This window comes from Calonectris borealis, chromosome 17 (genome assembly GCF_964195595.1).
Source record: "Calonectris borealis chromosome 17, bCalBor7.hap1.2, whole genome shotgun sequence".
NCBI classification, from domain to species: domain Eukaryota; kingdom Metazoa; phylum Chordata; class Aves; order Procellariiformes; family Procellariidae; genus Calonectris; species Calonectris borealis.
Genome location: NC_134328.1, coordinates 1,149,099 through 1,170,371, shown reverse-complemented (window position 1 = coordinate 1,170,371; position 21,273 = coordinate 1,149,099). Strand labels below are relative to the sequence as shown.

Here is a 21,273-nt window from a genome sequence, read left to right as displayed (position 1 = left end):
CACGGTGTCTCTGGCTGATGGTGTCCCACTGAGTGCTGGACGCCCCTCGCCGCCTGGTAATGGGTGAAACGGTGGCAGGCGAGCCTCCCTGCTGGAGGCTGGCTTGAATAAGCAACGACACAAAGTACGTGCACGTCCCTCGGAAAACTCTTCCAGCCTTCCGGAGACAGGACTAAGAAATCTCCGGTCCAGCTACCCTGGAGGCTTGGCCCGGAAAGCAGGCGCCCCGCTCTGAGGGGGCCAGGGCTGATCCCCTCCACCGGCTCTGGCCCAGCGTGTGGAGCAGGGGCCGAGGGGGAGCTCAGACCCACAGAGCTTCACCCGGCTGGAGCCCAGGCCAGACCTTCTCCTCCGCCCCGAGCCGCGCTGCGCCTGACCCCTCACGGTCCCCGCAGGCCCCTCGTACACGGCTGCCCGCCTCCAGCGCTCGGGCCGGGGGGAAGCGCCCGCAACCGGCACAGGGCCCGCCGGGCAGCGCGGAGGAGAGCGAGCCCAGGGCTGCGCAGCGCGGCTGGCTTCGGCGTCGCCCCTCACCGGCCCCCCCGGCCTCGAGCGCCCGCCACCGGCCGCTCCCCCTCAGCGCCCCGCCGCGGGGAGGAGCCGCAAGGCCGCCCCGGCGGACCCGGCCCGGCCCCTTCCGGCGGCGCGGCGGCGGCGGCGATGGCGGTGCCGGTGCCGGCGGAGGCGGGGGGAGGCCGGCAGCGGGCCCTGGCCGCCGGCTCGCCCGTGGACTACATGAGCATCACCAGCTTCCCGCGGCTGCCCGAGGAGGAGGCGGGCGGCGCGGCCGAGGGCGGCCTCCGCGCCCGGAAGGAGGAGGACGCGTTCCTGGGCGAGCAGGACACGGGTGAGGGGCGGCGGCCGAGCCCGCCCGCGGCCCCGCATGCCCCCGGCCCCTGCCGACCCCCGGCCCCCCTCGGGCCCCCGCTCCGCCCGCGGCCCCGAGCCCGCCCGCGGCCTCCAGCAGGCCAGGCCCGGGGGTCCCCTCAAACCGCAGCCCCCGCTCGCCCTCCAAACCGCGCTCCGCGGCGCTGCTCGCTCTCGGCCGGGCCGAGAGGCTCCCTCTCCCTGGCCCGCACGCAGGGAGCGGGGGCTCGCCGGGCGCCTGCGTCCTCGTGTTCCCCGGCCCCTGGTTTACCTTGCGGGGGCGTGCCGGGAGCCGCGGGCACGGGAGATAGCCGGAGGTACCCAGGGTTTGGCACGGAGCTAGCGATCCCTCCCGCCAGAGCGCGGCTGTAATAAAGTCAGGTGGTCCTTTGATCCTTGAGAAGACCCTTTGCCTGTTCTTAATGGGTTGCTTCCTTCTCAATAGTTCAGAGAAACACTTTTTTCTCCCCCATGTCATGTTTCGCCAAGCAACGTTGCCCTTCGCCCCCGGTGCTGCTTCATAGCCCACGGGCAGGTCTCTGCCGCGTCGACCCCAAAACCCTGAGGCCCACATTTGAGCAGGGCCCACGTGCCCCTTGTGCTCTGCCCTGTCCCGCTGTGACCGCCGGGAGCAGTTCCCATTGCCCGTTCTCGTCCCGTCCCATCCTGCGCTGTCGGGGTGAAGCCGCCGCGTGCAGGTTTGCAGGAACAGCGCTTCCGAAAGCACGAGGCCTCTCGTCTCGCACACGGAGGATGAGCAGAGTTTGGTGCGGTTTTGACTGTGCTGGTGCCCTGCTGGGTGCGGGGTCTCAGTCTCGCCGGGTGCCCATGCGTGGGGTGGCTGGAGGAGCTGCCGCTCTCCTGCCACGTGGAAACTCACGCTCATCCGACACTGCATGAGTGTTGCAAAAGCCGGCTGTGCTTCTCCATGCCACATTATCTGCCAGACCGGCAGGGAGAGAACCCAGACCTTTGGTTTCTACCATCCAGAAGATCTCATTAAAAGGAGGAAGCCCCTGTCGTGCTGTCGGCGCTGGGGACAGACCCCTCAAAGGACTGAATGGTCCCACACCACAGTGCCTGCCAGAGCCCGCAAGCAACTCCGGTCTCTGCTGTCCCCTCTGCAGCGGTTCCAGAGCTGAGGTGGCCCTGGTTCCCCAAAGCACTGGTTCCCCCATGAAGCCATGTCTCCTTCATGGCCCCACAGAAGCCAACTAGGGTTTGGTGGTTCTCTTTCAAGCGTGGACATCGGTGGTGGGACGGGCACCTGTGTGTCGGCCTCGCAGGCTGCTCCTTGCCCTCTGTGCTCCCGACTGACCACTCCCGTCCCCAAACTACAGCCCTGCTATCCCCACGCAGCACCAGTGGTCACAGAGACAAGGTGACTTGCCCAAGGCCATGCGAGATGTCTGTGGCGGAGAATGAAGGACTTCTGCGTGGGTGGGAGAGGCCACCCTGGAGGGCCGTGGCCTGTCCTCTCCCACGGTTGCTCCCGGGATGTTCATGTCCCCTCATGCTGGGCTGGCCTGTCACCAGCGCTACAGGAGCAGAGCAGAGGGACGGCATCCTGGAGGGGTCGGGTGGAGGAGCCCAGCTTACTCCTCACTGTTACCCCACTGGTGGGGCTGGTGCCCCACTGGGGGTGCCAGGGGCTGTATGTGACATCCCTCCCCAGTGGCGTCCCCTGCCAGGCCAGTCGTGGCCCCCACCACAGGCACCCCGTTGTCCCCCCCGGCCAGGCCTCCCACTCTGCATGCATGCTGCAGGCTCAGCTCTCTCGGACCAGACGTGCTGGTGAGGGGCTCTGTGTGTGCTCAGAGGCACAGGCTGGGAAAGCTGAGCCTTTCCCAGTTGCACTCCTAAATCACTGCAGCATGAGTGAGATTAAATTCATCCTGAGGGGATTCCCTTACTCCTGGTTGCAGCATCACTGAAATTAAAACTAACTCCCTGCCTGGCCCCAGGAGAGCTGCACCCAGGAGGTCTTTTTAATGGCAAGGACAGGGCTGGCGGTCCCCAGGGGGGTGCTGCCTGCCAGAGCAGTTGGCGAGGCACGGCGGGGTGATGGGGGATGCGGGGTTTCCTGCTCGCTCCCTTCTCCCTTACCCCAAACCCAGGAAACGTCCCCTGTGTGGAGGGACAAGATTCTCATCTTGGCTTTTCCACTCAGTCCTCCTCTTCTTCCCACCACGGATGCGCAGGGCACTGCAGCCCCCACCGGCTCTCGGCAGCCCCCAAAAAAATTCATCTGGGAGCCCTGGATCATGCCCTGAGCTGCTTGGTCCCATTCGGTGCCCGGCAGGGACGGGCACGTCCCCACGGCTGCACCAGCAGCTCCGTGTGCCCGGCAGCGCCCGTGCACAGGCAGGGCACGCTCAGCTGGCGTCCTCCCCGCCGCAAAGGCAGCAGCTGATGCAAGCGGAGATTCAAGGCATCTTTCAGAGCAAAAGAGAGCTCAGCTCACCCTGCTGAGCGTTGTTTGCCGCCTGGCGGATGCCCAGCAAAACCCTGCCCCATTGCATTCGCCATCTTGGAGCTGGGTGTTCGGCATGCGGCTTGATTTCACAGTGGGCCTCATCAGCCAGAGGAAGCAAGAAATTAAAGCAGAGCCTTTCCTGCCGTCAGAGCGGGTGGACGCCCCGAGGCCCTCCGGCTTGCAGGTTTGCTCCTCTCTGCCCTCACTTTGCCATGCTTCCATAGAGGTATTTCCTGTGCCCAGGCCACATGTTTTGCTTCGCCTCTGTTTTGCTCAGTTGCTTTAGCTCAAGCATAGCTCCAAATAAGGCTGCTGGATTTTTTTTTATATCTTAATTTCCTCTTCTTCAGTCCTGCTGCATTTCAGAGACCTGTTTGCAAGTCAGTGCTGTGTTAAGAACCCCTCCAAACAGAGCAGTAACTGTGGGCCCATCACTGAAGACTGATGAATGGACTGAAACGGAGCAAAATTCAGGTTTTTTTGCCCCTCTTAATCTTCAGGGAAGTCAGTTTGGAATAACTAGAACTAAAGGAAGGGATCAGTAAAATGACCTAAAGCAGCATCTGAGCCAGAAAGTCTCTTGAGAGCTGGGATCAATAGGGAAGGTAATAGCCTTGCTGGAAGGGGCACGGTGTAAGGTTAGCGCTGGGTAAACACTGCAATAAGAGCCCCGTGTTGCTCAATAACTAACACTTGTTTTCTCCCTGCTGCCCACAAAGACCCAGACTCCTTCCTGAAGTCTGCGCGTCTCCAGCGCCTGCCCTCATCCTCATCAGAGATGGGAAGCCAGGATGTGTCCCCTCTCCGGGAGACCAGCAAGGACCCTTTTTCTGGAGACTGCAGCTGCCGGCAGGATGGGCTGACCGTCATCATCACTGCCTGCCTGACATTCGCCACGGGGGTCACGGTGGCCCTGATTATGCAGATCTATTTTGGGGACCCTCAGGTAAGACGAAACAGTGGCTTTGCAGTCAGGCTTTGGCTCTGAAAATAGGAGAAGCTCCCTAATTTTCCTCCTTGCCAGCAGTTTAGCGGGGTAAGTGCTGGTGAGTCACGGCTGGTGTCAGTGAGACCCTGGGTGCTGAGTCTTTCTCTGCGATTCCACCCCAAATTGTCTCAAAAGCTTTCTCCTGAGGCTGGGGGTTGTGCTCGGAGAGGTGCCTGCCCCGCAGCCGGGGTGCGGGTGGCTGTGCCTGGCAGGTTTGGGGTGCTGCCGGCAGGAAACGGGCAGCCCCACTGCTGTGTCTCCAGCTGTGGTTTGAGCCAGATGTGAATGGTTTCAGAACGCAATCCTTAGTCAAGCAGTAGGCACCTTTCATACATCTCCACTTGGAGAGAGTTTTATGGATCTGTATGCCCAGGCTCACCTCTGGAAGGATCCGTCCAGGACCAAGCAGGTGAATAGCTGAAAACAGAGCTGAACCTCCTGCTAGTCTGTCCCACAGACCAGTGCTGAATTGCAGAGCAAAGGCAGCATGGCCACGGGGTCATACCTTCCTGCAGAACATCTCCTGCCAAGTACTGCAGCCTGAGAAGGGCCAACGGGCAGCCAGTAGCCCCATCATCTTCTCCATATGCTGCCCAGCAGGGCAGACCTGCCTGCAAGTCCGAGTGAAAGAGATTTGCCTTTTTTTAATTTATTGCTCTCTCACTGGCATGCAAAACGCAGCCGTTGGGAGTGGAGCGGCTTGGCCCCACGGCTGGCCGGGGGGCAGCGCCGGAGGGGGGCTGTGCAATGCAGCCCCGTTTGTGGCACCGCTGGAAGGGCCAGTCCTGCCCACCAGCCTGCCGTGGCCCTTCCGTCTTCACACTGCCCAAGGCCACTCTGGCTCATGCTGAGATGCTGCAATTTGTACCATATGGTTAAAATGAACCTTTTAAACTTCCTGTGACTGCGTTAGCACTGGCTCTGGCACCAGGGAAGGATGAGAACAAGCCGTGGTACTGGGGGGGATGCCGCATTCTTTGCAGCTGTGTTCCTGTTTCCAGGAATTTTGGAATTTGCAGCACAGTGACAGCATGCTGTTGCCCGTTGCTCTTGAGGATTAGTCTGACCCTGCTCTGGGGTTGTGGAGAACAGGGTGAGACGTGGCCCACCAGCTTAGCATGTCTACTGTTGAAAGCCGGCTGAGCTGATGCCACGGCTACATGCAGAGTGGCCTCAGCTGCCCTGGTGCAGGGACGTGTCGAGGGACATATTACTCCCACTGGCATTTGGAGGCACCTGAAAATGCAGATCAGCCTTGGTGCTGGCCTCAGACTTCAGGTCCCACAGAGCTGGGTGAAGATCTGGGCGGCCCCAGCACCCCTCCCCGGGCACAACCGCTCTCCTCCCCCGGCAGATCTTCCATCGCGGTGCTGTGGTCACGGACGCTGCCCGCTGCACGGCGCTGGGCACAGAGGTGCTCAACAAGCAGGGCTCCTCGGTAGACGCGGCCATCGCCTCGGCTCTCTGCGCAGGAATCGTCAACCCCCACACGTCGGGGATCGGCGGGTAAGTGTTGATCGCTCACCCCCGTGCTGTCATCTGCGGTTGTCCTCAAGCAGGTGGTTTCCCCACCAGCTGAGATGTGCCTTCATGGTAGCCCGAGTCCCAGCGCATGGTACCAGGTCTCTGACATCAGGCTATGGACGTGTCCACGTCTGCACAGGGTCGGGGACCCGTCCTGTGCACCGAGTTGAGAGCGAAGGACAGAGACCCCCAGGGAGGGTAAAGCTGCGTCTGCCATAGTGGCTGCCAGGAAAGTCCAAGCCTCACACTTGAGAGGGTTGAAAAAGTGACCACAGGGTGCTGAGCCCCTCTGCGAGTGTGCCAGGAGCTTGCAACACCCTGGGCTCAGTCCCAATGCTTTCAGAGATCGAGTGCTTCCCTCCATAAGCTCTGCTCCTGCTGCAAGAGGAGGCTGAGGTCCGGGCCCGGCTCTGGGCAGCAGCCAGGGGAGCCATGGCGGCGCGGGGTGGCCTCCTCCCAGCCCTCATTCCCGGGGCGGCATCCACGTGAGCCTGGCGCTCTCGGCTCTGCAGGAGGTCTTGGAAGCGTTGCATAAAACATTGCCACCTGATAGCTTCTCCAGGCTGCGCCACGGATTGCTGTTGTAAGCAAAACCCCTGTTTTGTTGCAAAACTGCTTGGATTAGAAAGAAAATCCCGGATAGTCACAGCCTGGCAGTGGAACAGAGCCAGTGGCCCTCTGGCCAGGCTGGCAGGGATTGATCCAGCCTCGCTGCAGGCTCAGCACGGGGGCTGCCTGCGTCCCACACCAGCCCTGGCTGGGTTGTCCTGAACTGCTCTTTGGGGAAGGGCAGCAGCGTTCCCCTGCACCACTGGCCAGCCCTGGGTCGCTGCTGAGGCTGGCGACCTGCTACGATGGCCCCATCACGCTGGGACTGGCCCCGGCCCCGTGCTTTTCACTTTGGCTTTACGGCAGCGGCTGTTGCAGGGACAGCCGGTGCCGTGCCGTGACCCCCGTCTCGCCGCAGGGGTGGGGTGATGCTGGTCCACGACATCCGGAAGAACAGGAGCTGGGTGATCGACTTCCGTGAGGTGGCTCCCCTGGGCATCCCACTGGCAGGGGACCTGCAGAAGGACACCAAGGTGAGGACCAGTGTCCCATGGCTGACCTCTCCAGGGCTGTAGCTGGCTGATGTCTCCAGCTCTCCTCTCCCTGCAACTCTCGGGCCGAGGGGGAGATGCCGGGGAAGCGACAGGAGGCCTCTCCCACCATGAGAGATCCTGGGCCCTACAGACATGGGGAATCCAGGGAAAACACTTCTTTGGCAGCCCCAAAACGCCTGGAGCCTGCAGGGCTTGGGGAGTAAAGAGGCATGTCCCTCCGGCAGCGGGGAGCTGGGAGAACAAGAGTCCAAGGAAGGAGCACAATCCTGTGTTGTTCTCCTGAGTTATTTCTCCTGACCAAACTGGCTTGAGACCAGGATTGAATTTGCCTCTTTCTTTCCAAAAACTTTTATTCCCTAATTTAGCGTGTTGCTACAGACCTCTTCCCCTCTCCTAAAGACCGTGCAGACACTTCCCATGTGAACATGACTTGCATCTCCTTGACTTGCAATCGGGGACCATGTCCCATGTCCTCATGGGAAGGAGACTACTCTTCCTTTTTGTCCTTCCTCTTTTACAGCCAGGTCTGCTCGTGGGCGTGCCAGGCATGATGCAAGGAATGCACCAGGCACACCAGTTACACGGGAGGTAAGACACGAGGCTGGCACAGGTGGGCTGTCCTCGTGCCGCACAGGCTGTGCCCTGGGGTCCCTGCCAGGAGCTGGGAGCACACGAGCCCTCGCCATCAGACCACGTTTTCAGCCACCAGTCAAAACCGTTAGCTAAGGGGTACTTGGAGGCTTGTGTTGAAAAATATGTTCATTTTTTTACTTCATTTAACAAAAGAAAGAATTCCGCTTAGTCAGGTTTTCTGCAAAGTGAAATTTTGCCTAACAAGATGGGCGATAAATGTCCTCTTAGAAATAGGCGCAGAACGTTTTCATGTATGTCTGTGTTTTTTCATTCTCTCTTTAGCTGGACCCTAACAGGGCTGTCCATGATGCCCTGTTGGGACAGGGAGGGAGGGATCTGAATGACTTGCTCAGGGCTGGGGCTTGGCTTGAGATTTTGCTCCAGAGGTGCCCCCTTCCCTGTCCCTGCACTGACATTCCTCTCTGGTGCACATCGTGGAGCACTGAGATGATCCTGCTAAGAAGAAACAACCCGCTGAAAGCTCAGTGCTCCTTTTGGTCACTGCTGGCCCCACAGCCTGGTCTTTCAGGAGCCCCCTGACCGCAGAGCCGAGCTGTGCCCCTGCTCCCCACCACCCTGCCCTGCTGCACCCCTCCAAGGCACGTTTCTCCTTGTCCCTTTCTCCTTTGGCAGACTCCCGTGGTCCGAGCTGCTGGGCCTGGCAGCCGGTGTCGCCCAGGATGGGTTTAATGTCACGCATGATTTGGGTGAGTACCTGATGGGGAGGCAAGGGTGGCGGCTCAGCATGGAGGAGCGCACTGGCCACTGCGCTTGGGTGCGAGGCAGCTGGGGACGTAGATGGTTATTCGTAGGAAATTAAGGCGCTCTGGGCCTGGAGATGGATGGTGTTGGGAGCTGAGCAACATGTGAGCCACGGTCTGCAAGGGGAGAGCGTGGTGGCAGCAAAACTGGAGCCCTTTCCCAGGGCTGGTTAGGGACGGGTCAGAGCAGCCCACGCTGGGCAGCCACCCAGAGCCAGCCAGGGAAGGGCAGCGGGGTTTTTTGGGTTTCCTTCCCAGCTCTAATGGATGCACGATCCAGCCTCCCTCTAGTTTTGAAATAGGGCAAGAGGCAGCAGCAAGTCTCCAACATCCCCATCAGGCACACAGTGATTCCGGGTCTCCTGCGCGTTCCTGCGGTCAGGAGGCTTTTCTGAATGTCCTTCTCGCCCGCAGCCAAAGCCATAAGTGAACTGAAGGACCTGAACTACTCTGACAAGTTTCGGGAGATCTTCTTGCCGGACGGCCAGCCCTTGCTGCCTGGCATGTTCGTGAGGCGCCTGGACCTCGCGGCTGTCCTGCAGCTGGTGGGCGCAGAAGGGGTGTCAGCTTTCTACCGCGGAAACTTGACCCAGGAGATAGTCTCCGAGGTGAGCCCTGTCTGTCCTTGTCTCTGCCCCAGACCACACAGCACAGCCCGGGCCGGGGGTGCCACCTGCCATGTCACCTGCTTAAGGTGACAACCTGGAGATAAGCCATAGCCAAGTGTCAGCACAATGATGGGGACAAATGCGTGGAACCTCTTTTTTCTTTCCTGTCGCTGTCACTGCAGTGGTGTAAGTGACACACAGGTCACTTCCACAGCCTACAGAAGTGAAACTCCATTTCCTCTATAACCAGGACAGACTGTTTTTTCTAAGGAAAAAAAATCTCAATTTCAAGACCCCCTCTGGGCTGTGTAAGTATTAGTGACAACCCCTTTTTCTCCATAATGAGAGGTTCCCCACTGTTGAGAAGCAAATTTTTGTTGCTAATGGGACTGTAAGATATAGACTCCGGGAAGATGGTTTAAAAATAAAACCGTGAGCCTTGTGAGCTCAGGATCAGACAAGCTTGGTCCCACTTAGGGTTGCCCTAGTTTAACTCCTGTTGTTAGAGGTGCTCTGGAAAAAATAGCAACAACAAACAAAGTAATTATTCTGGTAGAAAAAACCAAAACAACTTTTACAGCTGTGTAGCTGCAGTCAGGGTGGTTGGTGGCACCATTTTTCCCTACCACCATGGTTCAAGTGAGGCACCTTCAACGTGTTGTCAGTAATCTGGAATGGGTTCATTCACTCAAGCCTTAGACATTTGTGAGCTCTGTGTTTGGAAATCTTCTCCTACAGTTCACCTGGACCACAGCAGAGGTGGAGAAAGAGGAACAAGAAAAGTCCCAAGCTTGTGCTGCATCTCCACAGCTAAACCCTGCTTTGTCACCCTTTCCCCTGACCTGAGGGCTGCCGCAGGGAAGCACAAACTCTTTATGGAGGAGCAAGGCCCAGGGTTGCAACACCAAAGACCCTGGCAAGCTCTGGGATCAAGTGCGCAATTCCAGCTTTGGTTGGAGAGCAGAGCGAAGTGCTGGCTTCCCACAGTGTTTATTGTTCCAGCAAAGGGAGGGCATCGATGTGGTGAAATCAAGTAAAGCTCCAAAACACCCTACCCTTTCTTTCCATCCCATGGCAGGAAGGCACAGGTGCAAAAAAGTGCTCTCTGGGGAATTTGAGATGGTGTCTGCAGTGCGTGTGGCTGACCAGGGCTTCTCCCCTTTCTGTGCCATCAGGCTCCTCCTGCCCCACTCCCCGTTGCTTCGCCCGGGCTTTCCGCTGGCCGAGCTCCAGGGAGCCAGCTCCTGGCACAGGCACCTGCCTGCTCATCTCAGCCGTTGGGTTCAACCTGGCCAGTTCTCTGGGACCGCTTTGGGAGGCGGGCAGGGATCCCAAGTAGGGGATACGTCTTCTTTTGAGCTTTGGGGTGGTTTGACATGCTGCCCCCCATAACATGCCCTGCATTAGCTTTCCGCTCTAGCGATTCATCCACTTCTGCCAGAGAAGGAATTTTCCTGCCAAGTTAGCTTGCTAGTTTAGAAATCAGAGCATGCACAGGTTATTTGTTCGTGCTCATTTTTGGATGGAAATCCAGAGGACTCATAGCAGCAACTCACCCCAGCAGAACCTCTCACCAGGTTGTGTGGCTTCTCCCGGGTGGAAGGAAAGAGTTGGCCCATGAGCACAGTAGTACCTGAACGCTGACTGTGAGTATTACCTACTTCAGGGGATTTTAAGATCAGTAGAGTACAGTTATGATGGTCCTACCTCACCTCTATCATGACTCAACCACAGAAGACCTGCAGTGGAGGGAATTACCCATCTTTACTGCGTTCATGAAAATTACCAAGCCCAGTGAATTGTACCTCTAGGAGAGTCTTACAGAAAGACCAAGGGTACAGCAGATCCACTATCACCTGAAATAATTAAAAATAGGATGGGAATTGTATGCTAAAGATTTCTAGTGGTGGCGACCTGCTACACCCAGGTTCCTTCTCTCCTGGATCCATATATGTCTTTTAGCCTGGCAATACTCAAATGCTTCATAACCTTTAACACACTCGTGCTTGCCACCCAAGGAGAGAAAGCTGTGAGGCAGTGCCAGTCCCCATCCTCACAGGTAGGCAGAACGTCTTCAGAGCACCCCTGGGAGGGCTTTTGGAGGTGAGCTGCAGAGCCTTCCAGCGGTGGTGAATGGTCATGAAAGCACAGATTTTCAGGCTATCCAGGAACCTGGCACTTGGCTTAGGAATGTCAATGGTATTTTTTTGGCAGCGTGGTGTGTGTTCACCTGGGCCAGCATGAGGAACACCGAAAGTCTTGGCCCAGCTTTCTCAGTGTGCTCTGCTTTGCTCTTCTACGCAGGTGCACGACTACGGAGGAGTCTTGGTGGAGGAAGACTTCAGCAATTACAGTGTCACAGTGGAGAACCCTGTCCAGACAGTCTATCGAGGTAAACGCCTGACCCGTTGCCATGCAATTCCAGTTAAAAGTTTGCTTCACCTGGCGAGAGGTGGCGACAGTATTCAACAAGAGTTGAAGTCAAAGCTGCTCTGAGGCGTCTGCAGAAAAGCCTTCCAGGGAGTTTCCTGCTACTGCCTACTGACACTGATGCATCGTAGGCAGTTCAGGAGGTTTTCAGCACTTTGAAATGGGCCTGTTTTTTCCTTGATAGTGACCCATGGTATTTTGATAGTGTTAGAGTAAAGATGCAACATGATCACATATTGATGCAATGTCTAGATAAAGCTGGACGATAGGCTAGCACCTACATCTGAAGACAGTTCCCAAAGTTGATCTACAAAGGAGAAAAACTTACTGTATGCAAAAAGTTTCTAAAATGTCATTCCTTTCTAGAAATCCTTGTATTTACTCTCCTTATAGCTGTAATGTTGCAAACCCATTTTATCTCTGTTCTTCCATGCTGCAGTCCAGAAACCAACCAGCTAACCAACAGGAACTGGGTTTCAGATGTAAAAAAAGCATCACTATTTGGGCTTCCTTCATCCGTCTTAAAGAAACAGAAAGATACAACAGGAATGTTTTGGGAAGTCCTTTTCAAATCATGTTGCTTTTCATTATTTCCCCTCAAATCTAGAAAGGTTTCCCTGTCCTCAAAGACACTAGCTTATAGGAAAGTATTATAACTGGACAGTATCTGACAAAAGCAGCTTCATTCCTCTCTTCTTCCCTTCACAGGTCATCTTGTTTTCAGTCCCCCACCTCCACATGCAGGTCCTGCACTGATCACAGCACTGAACATCCTTGAGGGCTTTAACATCACAAGTCAAATATCCAGGGGGAATATCTTGCACTGGATGGCAGAGGTAAGAGGAGGTTCAACATTTGGCTGGATTTCTTGTGCTGCTAGAGAATAATTTATTTATTCCTTGCTTGTACAAAAATGTGTGTAGGTAATCCCCAGAGGAGAATGAGCAAATAGACCACTAAGGTGTAAATCTGAGCTGTGCTGCAGCCTCAGGTAGCTGCAGACGCTGAAGCCTTCCGCTCAGCTGAGTTCGTTCTTGCTCAGGCAGAGCTTTTTCAGAAGAACAAACTGTGGCTTTTGCCCATTTCGTGTCTGCGATCGTCCCTTCAGAATGACCCCACAAGCAGCTGAGGGTGGTCCCATCTATTTCCTCCCCCTCTTATGCTCCAGTGGCCCTGGCCATACCAGGCACTGCTGGGGCACTGCAAGGAGAGTCAGCAATGTGATGCTGCAAGCAAAAACCTATACGTGGCGATGACAAGGAAAACTGACCCAACACTTTATACTTTTTTAAAATCTTTACATTTTAGCCCACCTTATGATCTCAGTGGTCCAGATCATGATTTTTCCAGTATTTAGGGCTGTCAGCCCTACCAAAACATTGCAGCTTCCCAGGAAGTCAAGCAAGTGCTCCATTTCCTGCTCTGTAAGCAGAATTATGTTCTTAGATGCTTAATGGATCCACAGCTGGGTTTTACGAGTTGGGAATTTTAAGCAAGGATATAACCACATCCTTGTAGCAGACAGGACAGCGGGTGCTTGGAAGTTACTGCCTCTCAGCAAAAATGCAACAACTGGAGGTGTTACAGGCTGCTAGGCCTGTGCAGAGGCAGAGGAGGTTGACTCACATAAGTTATTTTTGAGCTCTCTTCAGGAAGCTTTGGATGAATCTATTTGCTCTGCGTTTGCACCAGGCCAAGAGTTTCACCCATTGCTTATCATGTCGCAGCTGAGGAACAGCAACCTCCAGATACAGGGCAGTCACTTCAGAAGATGTGTAACCCTGATTACTTAGGATCACACGGCTGAACACATGGCTGAGATTCAGTGCTAGGTCAGCACCAGATAGTCCGGTCCTGGGTCAGCCATGACCAAGACATCCTTAACCTGTGCCTGTGGGGTGGACGTGGTCTGCTTGTTTCAGTGCCACCAAGCCAAGGAAGTATATATACTATACATACAGTATATCCTCTGTATGGTATGTGGTCAGGAGACTATTTCATGGAAATGCCACCTTCTCCAGAAGTTAATCGTGTTCTACACTGTACATCAGAAGATAAATGATGACACTTCAGGAGAAGTTGTGGATGCGTGGCACATATCAAAACAGAAGTCACATCTAGCTATCTCCCTGCAGGGTAATGTACTGTCTTGAATCTTAAATGAAAATGGCACGACCTGCAAGCTGGAAGTCTAGTGCGTTTCTGTTAGGCACAAGCTAGCTTGACTGAAGAGCACATTTCTCCTTGTGTCTGTCCACTGTAAAACCAGGGCTGGATCAACTGTGTCTTTTGAAATTGCATCTTCCCATTTTTAATGGATTGGCTTAGGCAGGATTCTGCATGTGTGAGAAACCAGATCCCTTCCTCTTTTTGCACCATCATTCCCTTAAGTGTGCTGGGACTAACGCTTTCTGTTCAAACACTTTGGATGACTTACAGCTAGGAGCATGGGTAGCAGCTGGTGAGCGGAATAGCTCACTCCTGCTCGGCAGTGGTGCTGTGCCCATGGAGCTGCCATCCAGAGGCAATAGCGAGCCCAGGACCCACTGTCCCACTGGGCTTCAGTGTGATCTCTGCTGTTGTGGTGACCACTCAGGAATGGAAATAGAAAGTAAGTGGCATCCTGGTGACCCTGTCTGCCCGCTGGCAATGCAGCTGAACCACTGAGCTGGGCTGAGCCAGTTGGTCAGCTCCTGCCAGGCATGTTCCACCTTGTACAAACACTGCTGGAGACGCTCGGCTCCCTGAGCACACAGTTTGCCATGCCAAACTGATGCCCTTTGGTCCCCATACCCACGTGTGGCAGCCCTTTGCACTGAGGTATTTCCAGGCAGGACCAGGCTTTTAGACATTTTTCTTCATAGGCTTTAGCCAACATGCCAGGAGACCAGATACCTCTTCCTGTTTGGAGTATCAGAAGTTCTATTTCCAGGGCCACCTAAATGTTTTTTCTTTCTTTCTTTCTTTTTCTTTCTTCTTTCTTTTCTGTTCAATTTAGACATTAAAAATAGCCCTGAGTCTAGCTAGCAACCTGGGAGACCCATCTGATGATGTGTCCGTCACTCACGCTGCGGAAGGCATGGTGAGGTAGGTCTGAGGCTGACAGGCACGGTGACAGTTGCAACGTGTGTGGTTTGGATATCATTCCTGGAGTTGCTCTTTTCAGTGCACAGGGAAACATGTTTTACGGAGGAAAGGTCAGTCCTTAAGTGTCCTCCTAGGGCTCACTCTTCCACAAGGATCACAGCTGATACCACAGGGCTCTGGAGATGGGTCGTGGGATGTCCTCATACAGAGGCTTCCTGGAGCCAGCTTGATCTTGAGGGTTCCTCCAACCTTCTCACCCCTCTAAATATTCCTTCTCAGCAGGTCGGACAAACGGCCATCCATGTGGTCATGACCACACGTACAGTTTCTGGCTCTCCCTTCCCCACCGTGGGGCTCGGTGCCTTTGCAGTACACCCAGATGTGCGGGAGAGGCCAGGCCTGGCGTTTCAGCCCAGCCTCCCACCTCAGATCCAGGTTTAGCCACGGTTGGTGGCCAGAGCTGGACCTGACTTGCCTTCCTCCTGGAGGACTGGCATTCAGCCGGGTGGTGCCACCCCTTGTCCGTCGGGGGTGAGTTTACCACTGTAGACAGAGCCTGGGAGGTCCACGGCATTGCCCCTCTGTGCAGACTGAGCCATCTTGCCTCCTTCCATCGGGTGAAGCGAAGGAGCTCCCTGTCCTCGGTGCCAGCCCCCTCAGGGAGACACCGCCGGTAGCTGTGTAGATGTACCCCCCCAGAGAGACCAAGAGATGTTCAGCTTCCTAGCTCATGCCTTTCTCTCCTCTTTCCCTCCCTCATTGCTGAAGTAAATCGGAAGCTAATTCCCTGCGCCAGCTGATTAATGACTCCCAGTCCTTCTCCTCTGATCTCCGCATGCCTCACTTCTCTGTGGAGAGCGGACCCGCTGCTAGCCAGGTCCTTGTCATGGGACCTGATGACTTCATTGTTGCGGTTGTGAGGTAAAGGATTTACTTCTTCCCTCCGTGATGTACTCAGAGGGTGGGAGCAGAGAGAAGAAAGCAGGTTCAACAGGACAGGACGGGACCAGACCTGGAGCAGCTGGGCTGCTCTGTCCCAGTTAGTCCTGCAAGAGGAGAAATGGGGAAGATGGGGTGGAGGTGCTGCTCTGCCCTGTGCAGTCCGACAGCCCTCTCACAGCGCAACATGTCTGGATTGGCCTGAGTCTGCTCCCTGGAGAAGAGATGATGGCCAAATCTGAGGGCTGATGGGGGCATGGAGACAGACCCATCATCTAGAGGGGAATCCTTAAACACAGGGGGGACAGAGCTGCTATTGCCCACATGGTTCCTGCTCCTAAGTACGTGGAGACTTGCACTCCTCACATCCAACCAGCCCTAAAGGACTACTGAAGAGTCTCTATCAAGCCAAGATGGGACAGAAAATTGGAGCCCTGAAAGCCTCAAGGTGTACAAAAATCTCTGGGAGGATTTTTATGAGATTTCTTCATGTTTCTTTTCAGTTCTTTGAATCGTCCCTTTGGCAGTGGAATAATAACCCCCTCTGGAGTCCTCCTGAACAGCCAGATGTTGGACTTCTCCTGGCAAAATAAAACAATGAACCACTCCATTCCCAGGCCGGTAATGAATGACATGACAAATTCTTTATTTGAGCTGTCTGTACCATTTTTTTCAATTTTATTCTCATCTCCACAACAGGGAGGCTATTTAATGCCTTATTAATAACTGAGAGACAACAGCCTGTAGAAAGCTCCTATTTTTTCATTATATGAGCCACTGAAACAGAGTAAACAGAAGGCTGGATGTTATCGTTACAATGCAGTTTTGTCAAACAACACTGCACATCTCAGCTACCTATTTTCCCTGCAGTCCAGATACACTTTAAAGCAACCGTCCTTTTCTGTGGACTTGAATTAAGGACTCTCTTTATGAATTGCTGCTCTGCAGGTTTAAAAGTAACAGATAGCAGAAAAAAAATCTTCAGGTCTTGGAAAAAAACAATTACAGGTCAGTACTGGTGGCGTCCAGAACAACATTCTTCTTGCCATGTAAAACCATCCCACTTTGCTGGCTTGGTAGTTTGGAAGTGGGTGAATGGCTCCGTATACCTTCTGTAAAAGAGAGCCACGGTGTGAAACGGGACGGATGCTGTTAACATCACAGTGCATTATCATAGCAGTGAGGGTGTCAGCCTTGTCAAACTACACAAGTGCAAATGCTGGCTGAAGCATAAAGAGTAAGAAGTTAACCTGCACAACCTGAGCGCTAGCAAAGCTTTAGTCTGCTTGTTGAAATTTTTTGGTGTGTCTTTTCTTCAACTGCAGCAAAATCTCATTCAGCCTCGGAAACGGCCCCTGTCTTTCCTGTTGCCCACCATCGTGAGACCGTCCGAGGGGATGTGCGGGACATACCTATGTCTGGGAGCTAACAACGGGGACAAAGCCTTGAGCAGCATCGTGCAGGTCAGTGCTGTGTCTGGGCACCCGCCCTCTCAGAGCAGCTGCTGAGCTCAACGCTGAGCAGGGTCCCCTCCTGCAGTACAGGCTTTCCCTTCCTCGCGTCCCAGGCTGTGTTGAAACTGGTGGCCACAGGATTACCAGTTCAGTCTTTGATGTCACCCGTTCCATACATTTGGTTTTTCAAATCTCTAAGGGCTACCAGTTTACTTCTCTTGCACCTTTCCTGGTGGCACCACTCATAATTGTAGAAGAAAAGCATCTTGGCAAAATCTGTAATGGTTTTGTGTCATTCTAATACCTGTTCAAAGCTCGTCTTAAGGATCATTAGGAAAAAAAAGGAGCATTTTGTATTCAGAGAATTGCAGGAGACTGGCAACTCTTTAGCCTTTTCCCCATGAAAAGCTCCTTTTAGTGCATTCCCGACTGAATTCCTCCCTGCTCAGCACTTGCTATAAATTGGGCAGCTCCTTCTAACTTATGATTTGTAATGAGGTGAAGTATTTGCCAATAGCTTGACTGCATGCACAACAGCAATGGATTGCTAAAAAGAAAGGCACAACAAGAAGGGCTCCCATTTTCCTTACCTTTTGGAAGGCATTATTCAGAGCAAAACTAAAGCCAACCATTGCTTGCTAATGCTTTGTTTGGAGAAGTCACGTGCTGAGCTTTTGGCTGTAACAAACGCGTATCTAGAGATTACATCACGTTCCAGACACACAACTCTCCTAATTTAGCAGGAGCTATGTGACAAAAAGCCCATGCAATCCTGAAAAGGTACCACTTTCCCACCAACAATATACAGGCCATATGTGCAAAACCCTGCATTAGTTCATGCAGTTTGGTAAACAGTTCAAAATCTTCTTTGCCTGCTACATCTGCAGATGTTGGAGCCACCAGTTAGGGGGATGCTTGGGAAGTTGGCTTCTCCTGTTCTCATTATTCTTTTTTATTATTGAGGATCTTTCATTCTCTTGCAGGTTTTGGTAAATGTTTTAACATTTAACAAGAATCTGAGTGAAAGTTTGTCACTTGGTCGACTTCACCCACAGCTTCAGTCCAACACCTTGCAGGTTGACAGTGAGTATGGACACTGGGTGTGGTGCAGCCTACAAATCTAGCGCGTTTAGAACAGGAGCAGGATTTTCTTAGCACACTGCTGTGCCCAGCGCACAGCTCACCGTGTTCTAAGGTCTCCAGCAGGTGCGGGGGTTTTGGGGAAGACAAAAAGCAGCAACCTAGGTTCTTCAAAGCTTGGAGCCATGTCCTCTCCCTCTTGACTTGGGAATGCTCCCTGGCCTCTCCAACACCACCTGCCCAAACTCTGTCAGGTGCATCTCCCCAGCCCTCCCTCTGTCCCAGCTCACCTCATGGTAGCAGCCTTGTCCTGTCCGTAAGACCTTTTGGCAATCTGATGCCATTGAGGATATCCAAATAAACAAGACTACAACCACAGCTTCACCCAGACAGGTCGTGAAAGCTAGCAGATCTTCCTACCTTTTATTACCAGTGCCATAAATGATATTCTTTCACTTTCCAGTCTGTGTCCCTTAACTTCACCAGCTGGGGAGAAGACAAGGCTTATGGCGAGGCTTGTAGCTTGACAGTGTCGGAAATGCAGCATCAGTGCTGACACTCTGGAGACCGTACTGCCAGCTCTTGTCCTTGTTATTACAAGTCTTGGTCTGTTTGGTGTTTTTCACAAAACCCTGTACCTTACCACAGTGAGGTTCTCATTTCACACAAAATAGCCAAAGTTTCTAGGCCTTCCTGTTTCAGAGGAAAATCTAAAAATGTCTGTCGAGTGTGACCTGCAGACTTGGAAACTATAATGTAATTAAAACAAATCCAAAACTTAAAAAGGTCCTAATTTGTGGGTTTGGACATTTGGCGTCAACACGATATATGTTAAGACACATCTGCAATGTATATAGCTTAAATAACAGTGGGGTTTCTGTGTGTCTGCTTGGTTTGTCCAGCTGCATCCCCAGCTTCGTATCCTCAGGCACTTCTATTCATACAGAAATTACAAAACATCAGACAGGCAAAATAAAAGCAGAAGAGCAAGCAACCTAAGGTAGATGGCTGGAAGATTAAGAAATACGTGAAGGGGAAGTTGGAAGGCTTATCACAAAGTTTGTCATTTGGCAACTTGTTTTGCTATCATTTGTTTTGAGCTGCCTTGCATCTTATTTTGACTAATAGCTGTTAATACTATTATTTGTAACTAAGCTTTTAAGAGCGGGGACTGCCTCGTGTTCTGTAAGAAGAATAACTACAATAGGTGCCAACAACGTATTTTCCCCTTTTTCCAAAGAGGAGGATCTTCCACGTCTTTAAATGGCCTTCTGGATCCTCTCATTTCCCCCACCGCACAGAGCACTGCCCAGCTCTGACAGCCTTTGCCGCTGAGAGCTGAAAGACGGTGCTGGTGCTCCTCAGCCGCCCGGCTCCCCCCGGCTGGGCCACCTTCTGAAGAGGCTGCAGGCAGTTTCCTTCACACTGCAGATCCCAACAGGGTTAGAACAGAGCTTTGCATCAAAGGCAACAGCGGTTTCTGTTACAAACTCCTCTTTTAAAATCCCTACAGGTGAGTTTCCTGAAGAAGATATTGAATTTCTTGTAGCCAGGGGCCATCAAGTGGATAAAGTCAAAGTGGTCTCCCTAGTTCACGGGGCCAGGAGAACCAACAGTTTCATCATTGGCCTGAAGGACCCCAGGAGCGTGGATGCTGCCGGAGCCACAATATTGTAGCACCTTCCAGATGACGTGTTCCCTGGCTTAGACAAATCAACCCAAGTGACGTGCATGTTCAGAAATGGCCCCTTCTCCACCCCCAGGGCGGGAGCCCCGCATACACACTGCTGAGTAGACTTTCTGCATTCCCCACCCAGGACGACGCCAGAGGGGTTGGCAGCACCAACATAGAGCGCTCTGATTTTCTTTCTTTTATTTTTACGTGATTTGAATGGCAAGCAGCCCAGTCCTCGTTACAGGAGTGCAGGGAGCACACTTTTCTTTTGGCAGAGACTTGCTAATAACTTCAGTCTTTCCAAAAGCCCGATTCTAGCCAGCATCTTAATTTTAGTGAGCAGGCACATTAGCAAAGGAAAAAACAGCTGATGATACTGTCATCTTCATCTCCACATCTTTCCCAAGTTCATTCTTTGCCTCTTGTGTAAGCCAATAATTAATACAGCCTAACGTAGTGTTTGTAGGTGCTGGAATATCGGGGAGTCCTTTAATACTCCGTATGGGCCAGCTGATTTTTACCAGCGTGCAGCCTCCTGTGTTAGTTCCTTTTCTCACATCGCTACATACCTTGAATTTCGGGAGTAAGTATTTTGAATCAAGTGGCTGCGCAGACTCCCTGGCAGTCTGATTTTGTAACCGGAGCAATGGTTTTCAACTTCTAACAACTTGTGGACCCCCCAGTAGTTTTCTTACAGAGGATCAGCCTCCTTCATGGTGAGTTTAAGCTTAGTGGTAATGGGCTTATTTTTCTTAGATACTTTTTGAAGATATCTTAGGAGTACTCCACAGACTTGTAAAAATCCACAGACTGTAAAAATCCACAGACCGCGGCCTGAAAACCACATGGAGAGCGTTTAGGTAGGTTCAGGGCTTTCCTTACACTGCCTTATCTCAGTCTGCTCTGAAAGCCTGAATCGTGTAATCCCTACAGAGAGGCTTGGGATTTTCTGCTTACTAAATTCATGCCTGTACTTCAGCTCTGTATTTTGACACTGGTGGCTCTATTGGAAAAGCTGAAGAGAGTGAGAGAAAAGGTACAAAACAAACCAAACACTACTGAGATAATTTTCTGTCTGCAGCATGTAGTGCAAAATCTAAGAATACTTCTGCATTTCTTGTCTGAAATAGAGTGCAGAAATAATACCACATCTGACAGCTGCCCCACTTCATTCAACCCGCATTTGGACATTTCCTTCCTTCTTTTTACTAGCAACTTAGAGACACCTGGCACTAAAAAATTCTGGAATTTGATCATTTTCTGTGGTCTAAAATGTGATGATTTCCTTCAAGGTGCAAATGCATCTATGGCCACTGTACATATTATATATGTATGTCTGTTATGGTTGTCTTGGTCTTTCATTTGATGATTACACCAGTCACCCCCAACCCTCCTCCTGAGGGACGCCCTAACACCCATCTGTTTGTCATGCACCTTCTAACACTCGTTGCCGTTTGACACGGCGGTCGTTTTGGGGCGGTCAGGGTGCTACGGCGCATAATCGGACTAATCGTTCCTGCCACCTGCCAGCTGAGGATCTCAAAGCATCTTACGTGAAGCCTTGCACGTTGCGCCGAGGAAGGACAGAGATGCTTTTATGCTCCACTGAAGCGCAGCCACCCATGAGAAGAGCACGGCAGCTACCTAG

General features: G+C 53.1%; 1 protein-coding gene across 1 annotated transcript; it reads left to right on the top strand.

Annotated features, from left to right (window-relative positions):
• The first annotated feature begins 652 nt into the window (after nt 1-652).
• On the top strand, nt 653-20,965 carry GGT7 (gamma-glutamyltransferase 7). The gene is made up of 15 exons (XM_075166222.1): nt 653-847; nt 4,063-4,289; nt 5,686-5,837; nt 6,823-6,937; nt 7,479-7,546; nt 8,225-8,298; nt 8,767-8,960; nt 11,265-11,352; nt 12,099-12,226; nt 14,389-14,477; nt 15,246-15,398; nt 15,920-16,037; nt 16,742-16,879; nt 17,854-17,953; nt 19,464-20,965. The coding sequence occupies exons 1-15, from the start codon at nt 661-663 to the stop codon at nt 19,625-19,627; spliced, it is 1,995 nt and encodes a 664-aa protein (XP_075022323.1). The 5' UTR covers nt 653-660; the 3' UTR covers nt 19,628-20,965.
• The last annotated feature ends 308 nt before the right edge of the window (nt 20,966-21,273 follow it).